Raw genomic sequence first — 15,476 nt, forward strand, 5'->3', positions numbered from 1 at the left:
TCTGACCGGTGGGGTCAGCAACCTCGGGCCTTGGGTTCTGGCTGGGACAGAATTCAGAGCAAGACCCAGACCACAGAGAGCATGTACTGGGTGACTCGCAGGTAGAAGTCACTCCAGGAGAAATGGCTCCGCACACAAGTTCTGGAGGAAAGGGGGGCCTTGGGGCTGGGGAGTGAGGCGCTAAGGTAACTGCCTGGGGGAGGGGAGGGCAGCAGGCTGTGCTCCCAGGAGGCGAGCACTGGGCCTCCGTCCTCAGGGCTTCAGGGCGGAGGTGGGAGCAGCCCCCCGGGAAGGTCCCGGCAGAGAGGCAGCAGCTTCCAGCGGGTCCTCTCAGGGCTGCGCTCCCCGATGGCTGGGCCGGCACCAGGGCAGGGTCACCATCCGGGGCAGCTGGTCCTGACGTCAGCCCGGCCGGGTTTGTGCTTGTCTGGGCCTGGAGCTGAAATACGAGTGAGGCCTAGATGTTACCTCGAGGGGGGAAAGGTCAGGGGTCCAAACCTCATGACCAGCGATTTGCTAGGGGAGGAAGGTCACCCTGGGGCTGAGGTCCTACCCTACAATTGACTGTCCATTGCCAGGCACCTGGGCTTTCCATCCTGGTGACCTGTACTCGGCCCATCCTCCTTGCTCTGCTCATGTCCGTCTACCTGCCTACAGCACTACTACCCACACCTCGCAGCTTAAAGCCGCTGGTATTTCCAGAAGCACTGCCATACTGTCACTGGTTCCGCATTTTCCTGAGGGTGAAGTGCTGGGTAGCTGAGAGCGAGCAGGAAACGGCGGTGACGGAGGTGATGGCCAGATTGCTGAGCTGCCCCATAACATGCTGACTCCCCGCGTGCCCACATTCCCATGAGGAGTCTGTCCTGGGGCGTGTCTGTGTGGGTGAGGTGCCGGGGTGCTCGAGGCAATTCTGCTCTGCTCCAAACTCATGTAGGCACACACATCCATCCCGCCTGGGCGAGTCTTTGATCTCCCACACTCCTTCGTGTCTTCCCAGCTGTCCTCTGACCTATAGCTGGGCTGCAACTGGGCCTGCAGTTTGGACTCAGCTATTTTTGAGTCATTTTGTGAAGAGTCAGAAACCTGATCGTCTTTCCCACTCTTGATTGCCATCTACTGTTAGCCCGTGTGCTTCGAGACAGTCGGGTGGGGCTGGTGTGTGCTGGCTGCCCGGCTCCCTTAACCCCTGTGTTGTCTCTGCAGCACAATCCTGGAGGAGGAGAAGGCTCAGCACGAGGAGCGCGTGAGGATGGAGTCCAGGCGGCAGGTCACAGTGTCCTGGGACTCCGGAGGCTCCGACGAAGCTCCGCCCAAGGTAGCAGCGGCCCCTACCCAACTCGCATTCCTCCCAACCTCTGCGCCTCTGGGGTGGGCAGCTGCCTGGAGGGGAAGCCATGCCTACGGGGCTTCTAAGAGTGACCCTCTCACTCCAGCGGTGGTTTCCTGTCTGCTCCTGCTGGTGCGCTCTGTGCACTTGGATTAGATTCGTTTGCTATGATTTTAAAATGCTCTTTCTGGTCTCCCGCCCTTCCCCCTTCCTCCCCTCCCCCTCCCCCAGCCACAGACTGAGCAGCCTCCCTGGGGAGGCTTTTCCTCTGTTGGCGTCAGGGACCTCGCTCGCTCGCATCAAGTCACGGTGAAGGCAGGAGAGGGACTGAGCCTAGGCCGAGTGCTTTCCGTTTTGCTCTGTTTCAGCAGGAGTCCGTCCCGCCCGCCTGCTCCTTTCGGCTTGGGTTGGGTTGGAGCCGCTTTCTGGCTCGCGGCTGCTGGCTGGGGTGTTGGTGAGGGAACTCACGCAGCATCCTTGGGCCTCGCCTGCCCACTCCCCTCACACCTAGACTCTGGTGCTGGGGAGGGGGGCCTCTCCCCCCACCCCTCACCGTGGCCTGCTGAGCTGTGCTGGGGTGCCCCTTTGGCTCTGCCAGGCTGTATTTTCACGCACAGGCTCAGTCGCCATCAATCCAGTCCAGACCATCCTCTGAAAGTAAATGGGCAGGAGGCTTTTCTGCAGTTAATCACCTGCGATTGGGTGTTTCATTGGCTAAAAACATATTAAGAAACGTTGACATTCTTTACTTCATTTCTTTTTGAAAATGTTTCGAAATCTGTGAACCAGAAATGCTTGTGTGCATGCCACCGGCTTTCCCCTCTGCCGAGAGCTGCTCTCCGGGCAGTGCTTTCCGTGTGAGCGGCGAGCACTGTGACCATTTGACGGCGTGCTGGGGACGGGCACAGTTCCCCAGACTTCCCGAGGGGGGTTCCACAGGGCACCCTCCTCAGCAATGGAGACCCAAGGCCAGGCAGGAGGCCGGCGCCTGTCCCATGGAAGTCACTGCAGTGGCTTCGCGTTGGAGCCAGGACGTTTCCCCGTCTCCCAGTTTAACAACAGAAAATCCCTCCTTGCCCCCCAGAACAGCTGTGCGCCCCACTTCTCAGCCTCTCAGGCCCCCAAGTTGTCCACAGCGTGCCTGTCTTACCTCGGGACAGCTGCCGGAGGCCAGGGCTGGGGCGGGCGGTCTCCCAGCTCACCGCGGGCTCTCCGCCGGGCAGGCTCCCTCCTGTGCCAGCCTCGCTGTGTCCCCTGTGGCCGGGCATTCACAGCACTGTCTTCAGCCCCACAGATGGGCGCCAAGTAATGCACCCCCACACCCCCAAACTCACAGAGTTCCAGGCCTCCCCCACCTGGACAGCTCCCTGTATCTCACCCCGTGGCACGTGGACGGTTCAGTCGGCCGAGTTCTGAAAGCTGGCTGCCAGGTTCGTAGGTGCAGGAGGAGGCAGGGCTTTTTTCTTCCGTTGCAGAGTAGAGACCAGTTCTGCTTCCATTTTTAAACACCCACTGTTTTTGGAGGTGCTTCAAAGGGCCTATTTTAGGTTCTTTTCCATAATCAGAGATTGTGCTGCCCTTTAGGACAGGCGTCAGCCAACTGTCGCCCACTGCCCGACTTTATTCGTTAAAGTTTGAATGGAACAAACTGCAGCTTCTTTTGCGATGTCCGTGCTGGTTTCACTGCCGCAGACAGAGCTGAGTGGTCCAGCTGCTGTGTGGCCCCAAAGGTCAGCGTGTTCACTCTCTGGCCCTTCAGGAGGGAGCTTGGCAAACCCTGGACAAGGCTGTCAGGGCCAGAGAGTCACCGCAGTGGTTTCCATGCGGCTGCGCCTGGCAGCCCGGGTTCCTGGAGGGAGAGCTGGCAGGTGTGCCGTGCGGTTCAAGTTGTGCGTTTGGTAGACATTTTCTAAAAAAAGAAAGAAGCAAGACTGTCTCACCAAGGAAAACAACTGATAACATTGGTTGCCAGGGAGAAATTTTACATTTTCAGCCAAAAATTTGAATTCGGAAAAATATCTCCATCACCTTGGTAGCTTTGCGATTCTTAGCCAACCTGCTGAGCGTGGGTGGTGCCCACAGTGCGCGGCGTTTGCGGGGTGCTTTGACATGTGGACACTGAAGAGCCGCGTGCTCGGCTCTCCGTTGTTTCCCCGTGATGAGCGGGAGAGGCGCGCTCACAGCCCAGAGACGGCAGAGGCTGTGATGCAACAGCTGGCGGCAGAGTTTCCAGTTCCGTGTGGCCAGTCGCCCACCGCGGCTGAGTTCAGCTGTAATACCAAAAAGCGGCATCCACGGTTGTTCCAAGGATTAAAATGCTTGAAGTTCAGGCGTCTCACCAACAGTTTGGATCTGGGAGTGACTTCCGAGTTGCTTAGCGCCACCCCCATGTCATAGGTGAGGAAGTAGAGGCCAGCCTGCTGCTCTGTCCCCGGCCACCCACCAGGAAGTGGCCGAGCAGGATGGGTGTCCAGCATCACTTTCCCTCGAGGCTGAGTGGTGTGAGCATCTTCTCACGTCTGCGCTCATTGGCCATCGCACGGCGTCCCGCGCCACTCCAGTCCTCTGCCCACTGGTAACTGGGACACCTGTCCTTTATAATTGGGTGTGACTCTTACCAAATAGATGACTTGCAAACATTTTCTTCCATTCTGTGGGTTGTCTTTTCACTTTTCTAATGCTTTCTAATGCTGCCATTTGCAACACAAAAGCTTTTAATTTTGATGAAAGCCAGTTTGTTTATTTATTTATTTCGTTTTGTTGCTTGAGCTTTTGGTGTCATAGTCAAAAAACTATTCCCTAACCCACAGATTTGTCCTTGTTTTCTTCTGGGAGTTTTATAGCTTTAGCTCTTCCATTTAGACCACGACCCCGTTTGAGTTGATTTTGTGGATATTGTGAGGAAGGGGACAGCTTCATTTGCTCACATGTGGATGCCTGTTGTTCCGGCATCGTTTATTGAAAAGACTATTTCTAACCCCTCTGAGATGTCATGGTACCTTTTGTCATTCTTTCTAAGTAAACTCTTTTAGAGAAACACCTTCTTCTATTATTTTCAATAAAACCAGGATTTATGATTTACAAAGTAATCAAAACACCCATTCATGTGATGCTCTGTTGGTTTGTCCACAGCCCAGCAGGCCGGGTTATCCTAGTCCGCGGTCCAGTGAAGGATTTTATCCCAGCCCACAGCACATGGTGCAGACCAACCATTACCAGGTACGCAGGCCTCACCGAGACAAGATCTGTTCTCTTCTTCTCTAGCACGGCTCGGGATCGGGAAGGACGCTGTGTGTCTGTATTGTTACTTGTGTGCGTAGGAGTCTTGTCAAGGCGCACGTTGTCCTGACATTCATGTGGGGCTTGAGCGCTCACTGCTCTGAAAGCAGCTGGGGGAGGGTCCCATGGCCCACCGTGCCCGTCTGCTCCCTCCCGCCTGCTCCCTCAGCACAGGACCCAGCAGGCACCCGCTCTGCAGAGCCCCCTCCACTGGGCAGTTCTCCTGGGAGCCAAGAATAAGGTTCAAAAGTGCCTTAAAGGCCAGATGAGCCCTGGCCGGTGTGCTAAGTGGTTAGAGCATCGGCCCATGCACCGAAGGGTCGTGGGTTCAATTCCTGGTCAAGGGCACATACCTGGGATGCAGGTCAATCCCTGGCCTCAGTCGGGGAGTGGTGGGAGGCAAACAATTGATGTGTCTCTCTCACGTCTATGTTACTCCCTCCCCCTCCCTTCCCCTCTCTCTCCCTCTTTTTCCCTCCCCTTCTCTCTAAAAATCAATGGAAAAAATACCCTTGGGTGAGGATTAACACAGCAAACAAAAAGCCCAGATGAGTTGCCAGATGGGCCGGTGTGGAGGGCAGGGTGGGCTTGCAGACGAGAAACCTGCGCAGAGAAGTGAACGCGTGAGAGGAGGCCCAGAGCAGAGTCAGTCATGGTGGTGTGGATTTCCGAGGGAAGGTGTCCGCTCTTCCTAAGAGCAGGAAGTCAGGGCTCAGTGGGCACTGAGCAGGGGTCGGACCCAGCAGGGGTCGGACCCATGTTTCGAGAGAACATGGCGGCACAGAGAGGGAGCGCTCGGGTGCCGAGAGCTGGGTCCTCGCCTTGTGACGGGCGCGCCGGCCATGGCGCTTGCAGGCTGGGCTCTGGTGTGTGTTTGTTAGAGGTGGGGGTCCCCTGAGGACAGGGACTCGCCTGGACTTTCAGCGCCTGCTACAGCGCGCACAGCAGAGGCCAGGAGTCAAGGTCGGCGTCTGTGTTATCCTGGCGGAAAGGGTGAGGAGCCCTCCTGCTTTGGAAGTGAGCGCAGCTGCGGGCCTTGCCTGGCGGTGTTTCAGGCTCCTCTGGAGCCTAAAGTGCTCCTCTGGTCCTGCCACACGCGAGGTATGGAGAGAACTGCCTTAGGGCATTCGTGAAAATCCCTGACTGTTCCTTGGCAGTAATATGTCCTTTCTGACCAAATACAGTAAGAGTATACAGCATTTTATGTTTAGCAGAATTTTTACCATTAAATACTGACTTCGGTAAACTGTGAGCACTATCTATATGTCTCATTTGGCAGTCTAATTCCATATTGTCAGGAGGGGATTGGTATGTCAGTGCCCGGAGGCCTGACGGATACACAAAACCTCTGTTGAAGGCTCTGTGGCTGTTGGGCTGTGCTTTATCTCATTAAAGATGTGACCGAGAGCCCAGGCCATCATGAGCCCTGGGAACAGGGCAGGGCCCTTCTGTCTTCTCTGGAGGGAGGGAGGGAGGGAGGGAGGGAGGGAGGGAGGGTGGGAGGGAGGGAGGGAGGGAGGGAGCTCAGGAAAACAGCCTCATCTTCCTCCTGCCTGCCGCTGTTCCCCACGGCTAGCTGGCTGTCTCCTAGGGTCGGGCTCACTCACCTTGGTTAGGACTTGAAGATTGACACACACACACACACCCACCCACCCCACTGCCAGCCCTTGTTCACCAGGGCACAGCCTTGGGCTTAGTCTGTGGGCCGGGCGGGAAGGGCTCCCTGGCAGTGCGTGGCGCAGCCTGTGGACGGCCTCCGAGGCCGTAGGAAGTGCAGGGTCTGACTGCGGGCGTGTTTGCGCAGTTGTCTCTGCGGCCTCAGTGCAGACTCCCCGGGCCACCTGCGTTCCTCGGCTGTGGCCTTCCTCCACCCTCAGAGCCACAGTTGGTGAGGCGCTCTTGATCTTCACTAGTCGGTCTCCCTCCCCCGCCCCCTGCTTCCCTCTTGCACTCTCTAAGGAACCCTGAGGTCACGTCAGGTCCGCCCCTGTCTCAAGTTCCTCATGTACATCCCTCTGCAAGGTCCCTTTGCCCGGAAGGTGACTGCGAACTGAGCCCCACAGCATTCTCTAGCCCAAGTCACCTCCTCTCTCGTGGGCGCAGACTCTGCAGAACTCGTGTGTCCGAACCTGACCCACCACTCACTCGCCCGCAGGTCTCTGGCTACCCTGGCTCACACGGAATCCCAGCCATGGCAGGCAGCATGTACCCGGGACAGGCATCCCTTTTGGACCAAACAGATTCGTGGAATCACAGACCCCAGGAGATGTCCATGTGGCAGCCCAGCGTGGAGGTAAGCTGGGTGCTCTCAGGCTTCCGTTTGTTAACTGACAAAGCTTTGCCCCAGGTACCTTTTCCTTCTAAATCCTAGGGTGTCTTGATTTTGGTAACCTACTTCTCAGATCAGGAGGCTCCTTTTACTCAGATGCTTGCTGGGAATCTTTCTTATTAAAGAGAGGAGAGACGCCACCAGCATTAGCCCCTTCGTTTGGAAGGCAGACCCCTGATTGAATGGAATTGGCTTGAAGCTGAGGAAGGAGCAGGCAGACGAGCCGTCAGTGCTGTCGCCTCTGTCGTGGGGTCCTGCTCACTCCCAGACGGTTTCCACTGCCCGCTAGGACTAACGGCACATCTGTGCGCAGATGCTCACTTCCTCCGTCAAGTGTCTGCCTGCCGGTGGCGCTGAGCGTAGCGATTGTATACTTTCTGAAGATGCTTGGCACGCATCAACTCACAGCCTCCAGGAAAGTCGCTCCCACAAGCCGTGTACGCCACCTGTCCCCACCACCTTGCTTCCTTGTTGGGAAGACAGGGAACACGTGAGAGCATCCCAAGTAGACCCGCGAGCAGCCGTGCCGTTTCTGCCCTCAGGACCCTGCGGCACTGGACCTGCGCGGGATCGGACAGGTGTTGCCCACACACCTGATGGAGGAGAGGCTGATCCGGCAGCAGCAGGAGATGGAGGAGGACCAGCGCTGGCTGGAGAAAGAGGAGAGGTTTCTGGTAACTGCGTTTCGGAGATGTCCTTCCACCCTTAGCCTGCGGGGTCTGGGGCATAGGTCCCTCTTCCAAAGCAGGAGAGCTGGCTTCCCATCCGCTTCCTGAAATGGCCGTTGTGGGTGTTGGCTTTCCTGGAGTCACTTCTTCAGTATCAGTTTTGAGGGTAGCAGTGGCCTTGTAGGCTCAGAGGTGTGAGCATTTCTGTGGCTTCTGTGTTACCACCGAATTGACAGAAACAGCTCCCCGAGGTGTCAGCCTGCGCACGGACAGCCCGCCTGTCTACTCCGTGATAACCTGCTGCCCGCCACTTAAGCTGCCTGTCGCTGAGAGACTGGTGTCTCGTTTGCATTGAACTTGTCGTTGTGTATTTCTGTGTGTGCACGTGCAGTTGGTGGTTAGGAATTGGTCTTGGGTCTTCCGGTATCGGTCACGTGAAATCTCGGTGGCCGGTTCCCTTGGATTTTCCGAATGCACAGCTGTCGCTCTTCGTCTCACTCGGTGTTTCTTAGACACGTGCGCCTTCCCTCCTGGGGCGTCTCTTGCCAACTTCAGTGTGAAGTAGCTCCTTGCTGGCTTCCCTGCTTTTGCTTTTAAAGGTAGGGCCTCTAATAGTTTGCTCCATTAAGGATAACTTGGTATATTTGTGCCTGTACATTTTAAATATATTGAGGTGGTGGTGGTGTTTTTAAGAAAACTTTAGCCCTGGCTGGTTTGGCTCAGTGGATAGAGCGTCCGCCTGCGGACTGAAGGGTCCAGGGTTCGATTCCAGTCAAGAGCACCTGCCCGGGTTGCAGGCTCCATCCCCAGTAGGGGGCGTGCAGGAGGCAGCCAATCAGTGATTCCCTCTCATCATTGATGTTTCTGTCTCTCCCTCTCCCTTCCTCTCTGAAATCAATAAAAATATGTATTTAAAAAAAAAGAAAAAGAAAAGAAAACTTTAAAAGGTTTAACCTGAGTTACCTGGAGCATTTTGCTTGGGTTTATGCTAGTCCTGCATCCCAGAGATAAATCCCTCTTCAGTCATAGGTGACCCCTCTTTGCAGGCCTGGTTTATTTTGTTTGCGGCGTTTCATTGGGAGTTAGATGATGCTCATCGGTGAGAAGAATGTGTTTCTTGTCATCGCTTATTGGCTTTAGGATCCGCACAGTGCTGGTTCCTAAGGTGCGGTGAGTGATTGCCACCCTATGGATTTGGTTCGTTAGGGCCATGTCGTGGGTGGTGGGGCTGAGAGCAGCAGGCAGTCAAGGCGGGGCCGCCTCCAATGACAGGACTGAGAGCGAGGAGACGGGACCAGTTAGCCTTCCTTCCGCATGGGCATTTTAATTGGGGTCTCTGCAGCATTGTCCCCGCCACAGCCACGGTGATGTTCCTAAAATACAGGTCTGATCCTGAGTCTCTGGTGTCCAGTCTGCAGGAGCTAGCCCAGGATGACCCGCCCAGCCTCCTCTGCCCCTCCTCTCTTCCTGTCCTCCTGGGTCAGCCTCCCGTTGTGGCAGAGCCACTGAGCACAGAGGGAGGGACAGCCCCAGCTCACTGGGGAGGCGGAGCGGCTAAAATGGCACGAGTGACAGCCCCAGAAGATCTGGGGAGGAACATTCCAGGGAGAGGGCACGCCAAGTGCAAGGACCCAAGGCGAGCTGGGAAGTAGCCAAGTACATCTGAGGGTTGGAAAGAGAGCCATAGAGGCCAGAGCGCAGGAACGAAGGGGGGCAGACCACACAGGGCCTCGGGCCATGCAGGCGGGGCGGGGGGGGGGGGGGGGCAGGGCCTGGCGGTGGTGGGAAACGGAGCAGTTTGGCACTCAGAGGTCCTTCCCATCCTGACTGTCCTTTCAGCCGGCATCATGGGAAAGAACTTAGACTTGGGAGAATTAAAAATCCTCGTTACTGGGACCCTGCATTGTTTTCTCTCTTCATGCTTTTCTTAGCCTGTGAAGCACTTCAGGCCCGCCATACAGTGCGGGTAATGCTTTCCTCCTAGGGGGGTGAGGGTGACATGGGAGCAGTGGAGGGAGGAGCACCCCCCTAATTTTCAAAGGGCTTTTTTCGCTCTTCCTCAGTTTGAGCTCCATCGCTGCCATGAGCTACATTGGTGAGAACCTAGACTCCTAGGTCATGTGTCACAAAGTTCCTCCTATGACACAGCGTTCCTGCAGACAGTCCCAGAATACCTCCTCCGCTCCTGACCCCAAGCTGAGGAAGAGATGGAGTACGAGGTTGGCTACTCTCGAAAGGTTTCTGCAGAGGAGCCTGAGGGGATCGCTGCTCAGGAGCTGCAGAGCCTTTTATTGGATTTATTGGCTGTCACAAGGGAACCTTCACTCTCTCTCGTTAGCAGGTAGCTAACAGCCCCTGGAGTGCGCAGAGCCTGCCAGTCGTAAATGCCGCCTTTTAGGCCGCGGCGCTTTCCAAGGCAGGCGTGTCCTGCTGTCGGCGCGGCGGGCCAGCCTCTGGTGTCGTCCGAGCTGTGCACCTGCTGCCCTGGCTAAGGAAAATAAAACCCAGTTACTAGAAAAGGGAAATTTCAAAAAGATATACAACATACAAGCCAAACTTTTTCATTATGAACTTCAACGGACCTAACACTATTTCAGATGGCTCTAGAAATTTCTAAAGATTCTTGTCTTCTGTTCTGTCTCCTCCTGGCCTGGTAACAGATCATTTCCGCCCCGCTTGGTCCTCAGACTGCTTGGGGAGCAGTGCTGCCCCCAGTAACATCAGCTATGCAGCCTGGACAGAGTCAGGTTTCTACTTGAAAAATTAACTCTTAAAGTTGCTTCTCAGCCATAGTTCCCAGATTTTTTCGAATAGATCCCGTTTTCAGGGCTTGCATGATTGCATGGTCATCTACATATATAAAAGGCTAATATGCTAAGTGTCCCTCCACCGTCCGACCGGTCTCTATGACGCACACTGACCACCAGAGGGCAGACGCTCAACGCAGGAGCTGCTGTGATGCGCACTGGCCATTGACAAAGAAACAGCACCACCGACCTGACACTGACAAAGCAACACTCGGCTTCCCTCAAGTGGGACACAGGCCCCGCCACCATCCCAGAGTGACACCCCACCAAATCGCAGCCAATGCTGCTGAGACCCCGTGCACAAAATGCAGCCCACAGCCCAGCCCCGCCCGGTAATGACGTCATGTAGCAGTGTAGCAACACCCGATTTTCTCTCCCTGGCAACTAGCCTCCTGGGGGGTTTCTTCAGCTCAGGAACACAGCTTGCTTTATCGCCAGGTGCAAACATTTCACACTTTAACCAAATGTCTGAAGCGTTTTCCTATGCCTCATCTCATTTGATCCTCACAGAAGTCCTGGAGTAGGTAGATAGGAGATTCGGTAGAATCCTATTTTCTTTTCATTAGCCGGAAAAGGGAGATTTAGAAAGTTTAGAAACTTGACCTGACTGAAAAGAAGTAAGAAATGGTGGACCTTGAAAATGACTTCAGGTTTTCTCACTGCACAGAATATAGTCAAACACTGCTGCAGTTAAATATTTTACCCTTTGTTCTCCCTGCATGATCTACAATAATAATCTGCTTTGTGTTGATATTTACTGCTGTGTTGCTGACAATTACCTGAAAGAGAAGTTGGGGTGCTTCACGGGGCTGGAAAAAGTTTAGCTACATCAGAAAGCAGGTCTAACTAAGCAAGTTTATTCTATACATATAAAAGGCTAAGTTGACTCGCACATGCACAATACATATAAAGCTCTTGCTGGCGCCAATCACATGCGTGTGTTTCCATCTGTCATTGTCTATCATGAATTTGGTTGACACTTCTATTATAGAGAAAGGGTGAATAGCGATATTAAAATATTTTTTCTAATTAATTTCCTTTCAGTGTGCATGAATTTGTGCACCGGGCCCCTAGTTGTTAATAATAGCTCCTGCCTTTTCTTGAGGACTGTGGTGTGCCAGGACCCCCAGATCTGTGTGTCCATTAGCACACGTTCTTGCAGTGGCAGCCTCTTTTTTTTTTTTTTTTTTTAATATATTTTATTGATTTTTTACAGAGAGGAAGAGAGAGGGATAGTTAGAAACATCGATGAGAGAGAAACATCGATCAGCTGCCTCTTGCACACCCCCTACTGGGGATGTGCCCGCAACCAAGGTACATGCCCTTGACCGGAATCGAACCTGGGACCCTTGAGTCCGCAGGCCGACGCTCTATCCACTGAGCCAAACCGGTTTCGGCAGTGGCAGCCTCTTGCCCAAGGTCACCCAGCCGGGACCCACGGCACCTGTGTGTGGTGGCATGCCCACTCCCTTCTCCCATCCCTGCTCAGCTTGTGTCCTTCCGAGCCAGCAGAATGCAGATCTGGGTGAGAGCACAGTCCCAGGCTGTTCCCAGCACTCTTCCCGGTCGGGGGTGACTTACACACAGAGTACCTTTGTTCCTTATTTTTGTCACTGTGCGCACAGGAGTTTTCTGATGTGATACTGGGCTCAAGACAGAAGTCTAATTTTAAAATGAGAACGCCTGCCTCCATAAAGCCTGCTTTGTGTCCTCAGACAGGAAGTACATATTTGAGCTGTTTTTCCTCTCAGATCCGACCCAGGACAGCCCGTCCGCAGACCGCTCTGCTGCTCGCTCTGGCTCTGGCTCTGGCTCTGGGCCAGGCCACATCCCCCTGTGCTTCCTCCTGACATCAGGTGCCAGGTTCGAAGGCGAAGCAGTGTAGTTCACGCTGGCGCGACTGTGGAGTGAAAGTCTGAACATGAAGTGTTCAGAGGGACAGTGACGGGGGAGTCTAGACCGAGATGGCCTGTGGGTGGCCGTGTCCCTAGGACCTCAGAAGTGCCTTGGCTCTCACTGCTGCTGAGCAGAGGGAGTGTGTGCGCCTGCTCGCAGCAGCCTGCTGGCAGCAGCGCCCGTGTGGTGCCAGGAACTGGAGGTAACCCACCTGCCCCTGACCACGAAATAGGCAAGATTCACACAGCAGGTGCTGTGCTGCCGCCACGGGGCAGCCCAGGGGCCGTCTCGCAGACACGGGCGCACATTGAGTCCATACGTGAAGCTCAGCCACTCGTCCCTGTGGCCGGGCGAAGGCAGGGGGGGCGGGAGTCTGCTGGGTTGTCCTGATCTGGGTGGTGTGTTAGGCAGGGACACACATACATGAAAATGTGTTGAGCTTTACACTGAACATGTGTACACTTTGTCACAAATGTTGTACCTAAATAAAAACCAGAAGATGCTGCACGATGGGGACAATAACCACATAGCCCCCAACGTTACGTCTGTACCTGTCAGTGTAAGATGTCAGCTGTAGCCGCCTCCTTTATCGGAGCCGTTCCTGTCCTCGGGTCTGGAGTGTCCTGGGCGGGGAACGGGAGACTCGCCTCACCCGGGAGCAGGGAAGAGCCATCTCTTCCCTCTGTGGTCGCTGCTCGAGGCGGGCGGGCTCCGCTCAGGCGCTGTCAGCCCACGGGGAGCTCGGTCATGGCCACTCACACAGAGGACGCGTGGGGAAGACCTTTCCCTTCCAGCTGAAATCCCCACTCTGGGAAAGTACACCTGAGGGAACTGTTACGTATAAAGAATGAAAGCATGTCATTTCCTGTGACTCACATGGGAAGAAAATAGGTAATTCTTGTAAGTACATGAAACACAGCTCCTTATTCTGTCAGCAAACAATGAACTCAAGTTGCTCTCATTACAGCAAAAAAGCAAATAACATACCTCCCAGGGAGAAGGTGCTCCCGGTCCCTGTGAACTGATGGAGCCGCCGCGACCCCTGCCTTCCCACGCGCTTCCTCACGGCAGGGCCTGTCTGCCCGCGGGGGTTAACGGCTCCTGGAGTGCGGGCTGAGCACCGGGCACCCATGGGCTCCGTCTCACGGGAGAGAGTGGATTTGGGGTGTCATGCAGGTGGCTCTTCCCCACTTGTTGTCCTGAGACCCAGCGGGGCGCCGCGCCAGGGCCTCTGACCTCACGGGCCGAGCGTCTAGACCAGGCGTCCTCAAACTACGGCCCGCGGGCCACAGGCGGGTGTTTTTGCCGTTTTGTTTTTTTACTTCAAAATAAGATATGTGCAGTGTGCATAGGAATTTGTTCATAGTTTCTTTTAAACTATAGTCCGGCCCTCCAACGGTCTGAGGGACAGGGAACTGGCCCCTGTTTAAAAGGTTTGAGGACCCCTGGGTTAGTGAGAAGAAACAGGTGTTCTCTTTCAGAAAGGGGGGCGCAACCCCAGCAGCGTAGCGTTTTGTTCCTGGAATTGGCCGAGTCTTGAGTGACAGCACAGGGGGACATATATATGGGGAGAGACTCACACCCAGCAGGTAAACTCCCCTGCCGGGAGCAGTTTGGCAACTTATACCCAGAACTTTCCAAACGTTGAGACCTCTGACTCAGTAATTCCATTCCTAGAGCTCTGGCCCGGGAGGTAATCGGGGATTCAGCTCGGTTTGTACACAGTCACCCACAGCCTGCTACCACCATTGAACGTGGAAATGGCCCAGGTGTTCCACGAACGAGAGGTGTTGGTTTATCGGACACCTGATGTGGCAATAACGTAGTCACGTGCCAATATTAGTTCAGTCAGGCTGCAGATTCTGTGACGTCGTTGCCCTTTTGTGCACACGTGCCTTTAAAAAGAGTGAGGCCAAGCCCTTTCTCCATCGCCCCAGCAGTGCCTGTGGCCGTGTCCTGGGCGCCGGCCCTGCCCGGTGCAGAGCTGCACAGCCGGGCTCGCGGCAGCTCGCTCTGGTCTGGCGGGGAGCGATCGCGGTGGTCACAGGGCTCCCTGGGAGCGTGGGCCCAGGAGGGGGCGGTGTGGTGGGCAGCGCGCTGGTGGCTGGAGGCTGCCGCCCGGTGGTGTGGACCCAGCCTTTATTCTAGTGCGTGTGACGTGGTGAGCTCATTTCTGTTAACCAGTTCTCTGTTTGGTGTCTGTATTCTGGGTGCTTGTGGGAAATGTACCATCGACCGCTGCGGCGGCAGAGCCAGGTCCACGCCGCTCCTCCGGGCGCAGGGAGTGCGCTGCTCCTTTCCTTGGTGGCTCCTGGGTGCGGGGGGGCGGGGGGGGGGGGGGGGGGGAGGCTCTCCTGCTGCCGGAGGAGGGGCCGGGCTCGGGGGCGGGCCCAACCCTATTTGGGAGCACGTGGGGTTTTCTGGGCCGCCGACCAGGGGTTGTCGTCTCTGGCTTTTGAGAATTTTTCCAAAACTGGGGCCTAATCTCCTCTCCTTAGTTGAGGACAGCTGTGTTGAAAAAGGAAGGGACTTAACCCCGACTGAAGCTGTTTGGTTCTGTTTTCACTTCAGAAACCCGACGTGCGGCTCTCCCGAGGCAGCGTGGACAGGGAGGACGGGAGTCTCCAGGGCCCGGTAAGCAGGACGTGGGCTGTTGTGTCCTTGTCGTGGCGCCTCCGAACCCAGCCATCCACTCTGTGGGCGAAGCGGCCGTGGTAGCCCCGCACCCCGTGTCCCTGCTCAGACGCGGAGGTCTCCACCCCGCCACCAGTGCCGTCTCTTCCGTGGGCAGCTGGGCTCTGCGCCTGGAGAAGCAGGGACACGCACTAATGTTGACACGCACACGCTGAGTCCGCTACGTTCTCACGCTCTCACTGCGCGCTCACAGCCGCTCCCATCGCAGAACACTTGCTGCAGGGAAGGCCTTTCCTCGGCGCTGTCGGGGGAAATGCCTCACATCCTCCTCAAGGAGCCAGCTTACGATTCATCCAGTAGGTTAGGCCCTGCTGGAACTCCCCTGGTCTTGGGAGAGGAGTGAAATGTTTCGTTAGGACCTCCATCAGCGGGTGTGTGGTTACAGTAAGCACAGCTTTCTCTCTCACGGAAAGGAGCGCCCAGGAAAAGGGCCTACGCCCGCCAGTGTCCACCAGCGGCTCCGTTAGACAGAA

General features: G+C 55.7%; 1 protein-coding gene across 3 annotated transcripts in view; it reads left to right on the plus strand.

Moving 5' to 3' along the window:
* Window positions 1-15,476, plus strand: part of PTK2 (protein tyrosine kinase 2) — an 81,876-nt gene that overhangs the window by 58,584 nt on the left and 7,816 nt on the right. For all 3 annotated transcript variants that reach the window (XM_028132801.2, XM_054708716.1, XM_054708715.1), the window contains 5 exons: window positions 1,207-1,318; window positions 4,463-4,549; window positions 6,765-6,902; window positions 7,481-7,612; window positions 14,881-14,943. In XM_028132801.2, coding sequence (XP_027988602.2) covers window positions 1,207-1,318; window positions 4,463-4,549; window positions 6,765-6,902; window positions 7,481-7,612; window positions 14,881-14,943 — 532 coding nt within the window. The remainder of the gene's footprint in view (window positions 1-1,206; window positions 1,319-4,462; window positions 4,550-6,764; window positions 6,903-7,480; window positions 7,613-14,880; window positions 14,944-15,476) is intronic.

Source organism: Eptesicus fuscus, chromosome 19 (genome assembly GCF_027574615.1).
Source record: "Eptesicus fuscus isolate TK198812 chromosome 19, DD_ASM_mEF_20220401, whole genome shotgun sequence".
Lineage (NCBI taxonomy): Eukaryota > Metazoa > Chordata > Mammalia > Chiroptera > Vespertilionidae > Eptesicus > Eptesicus fuscus.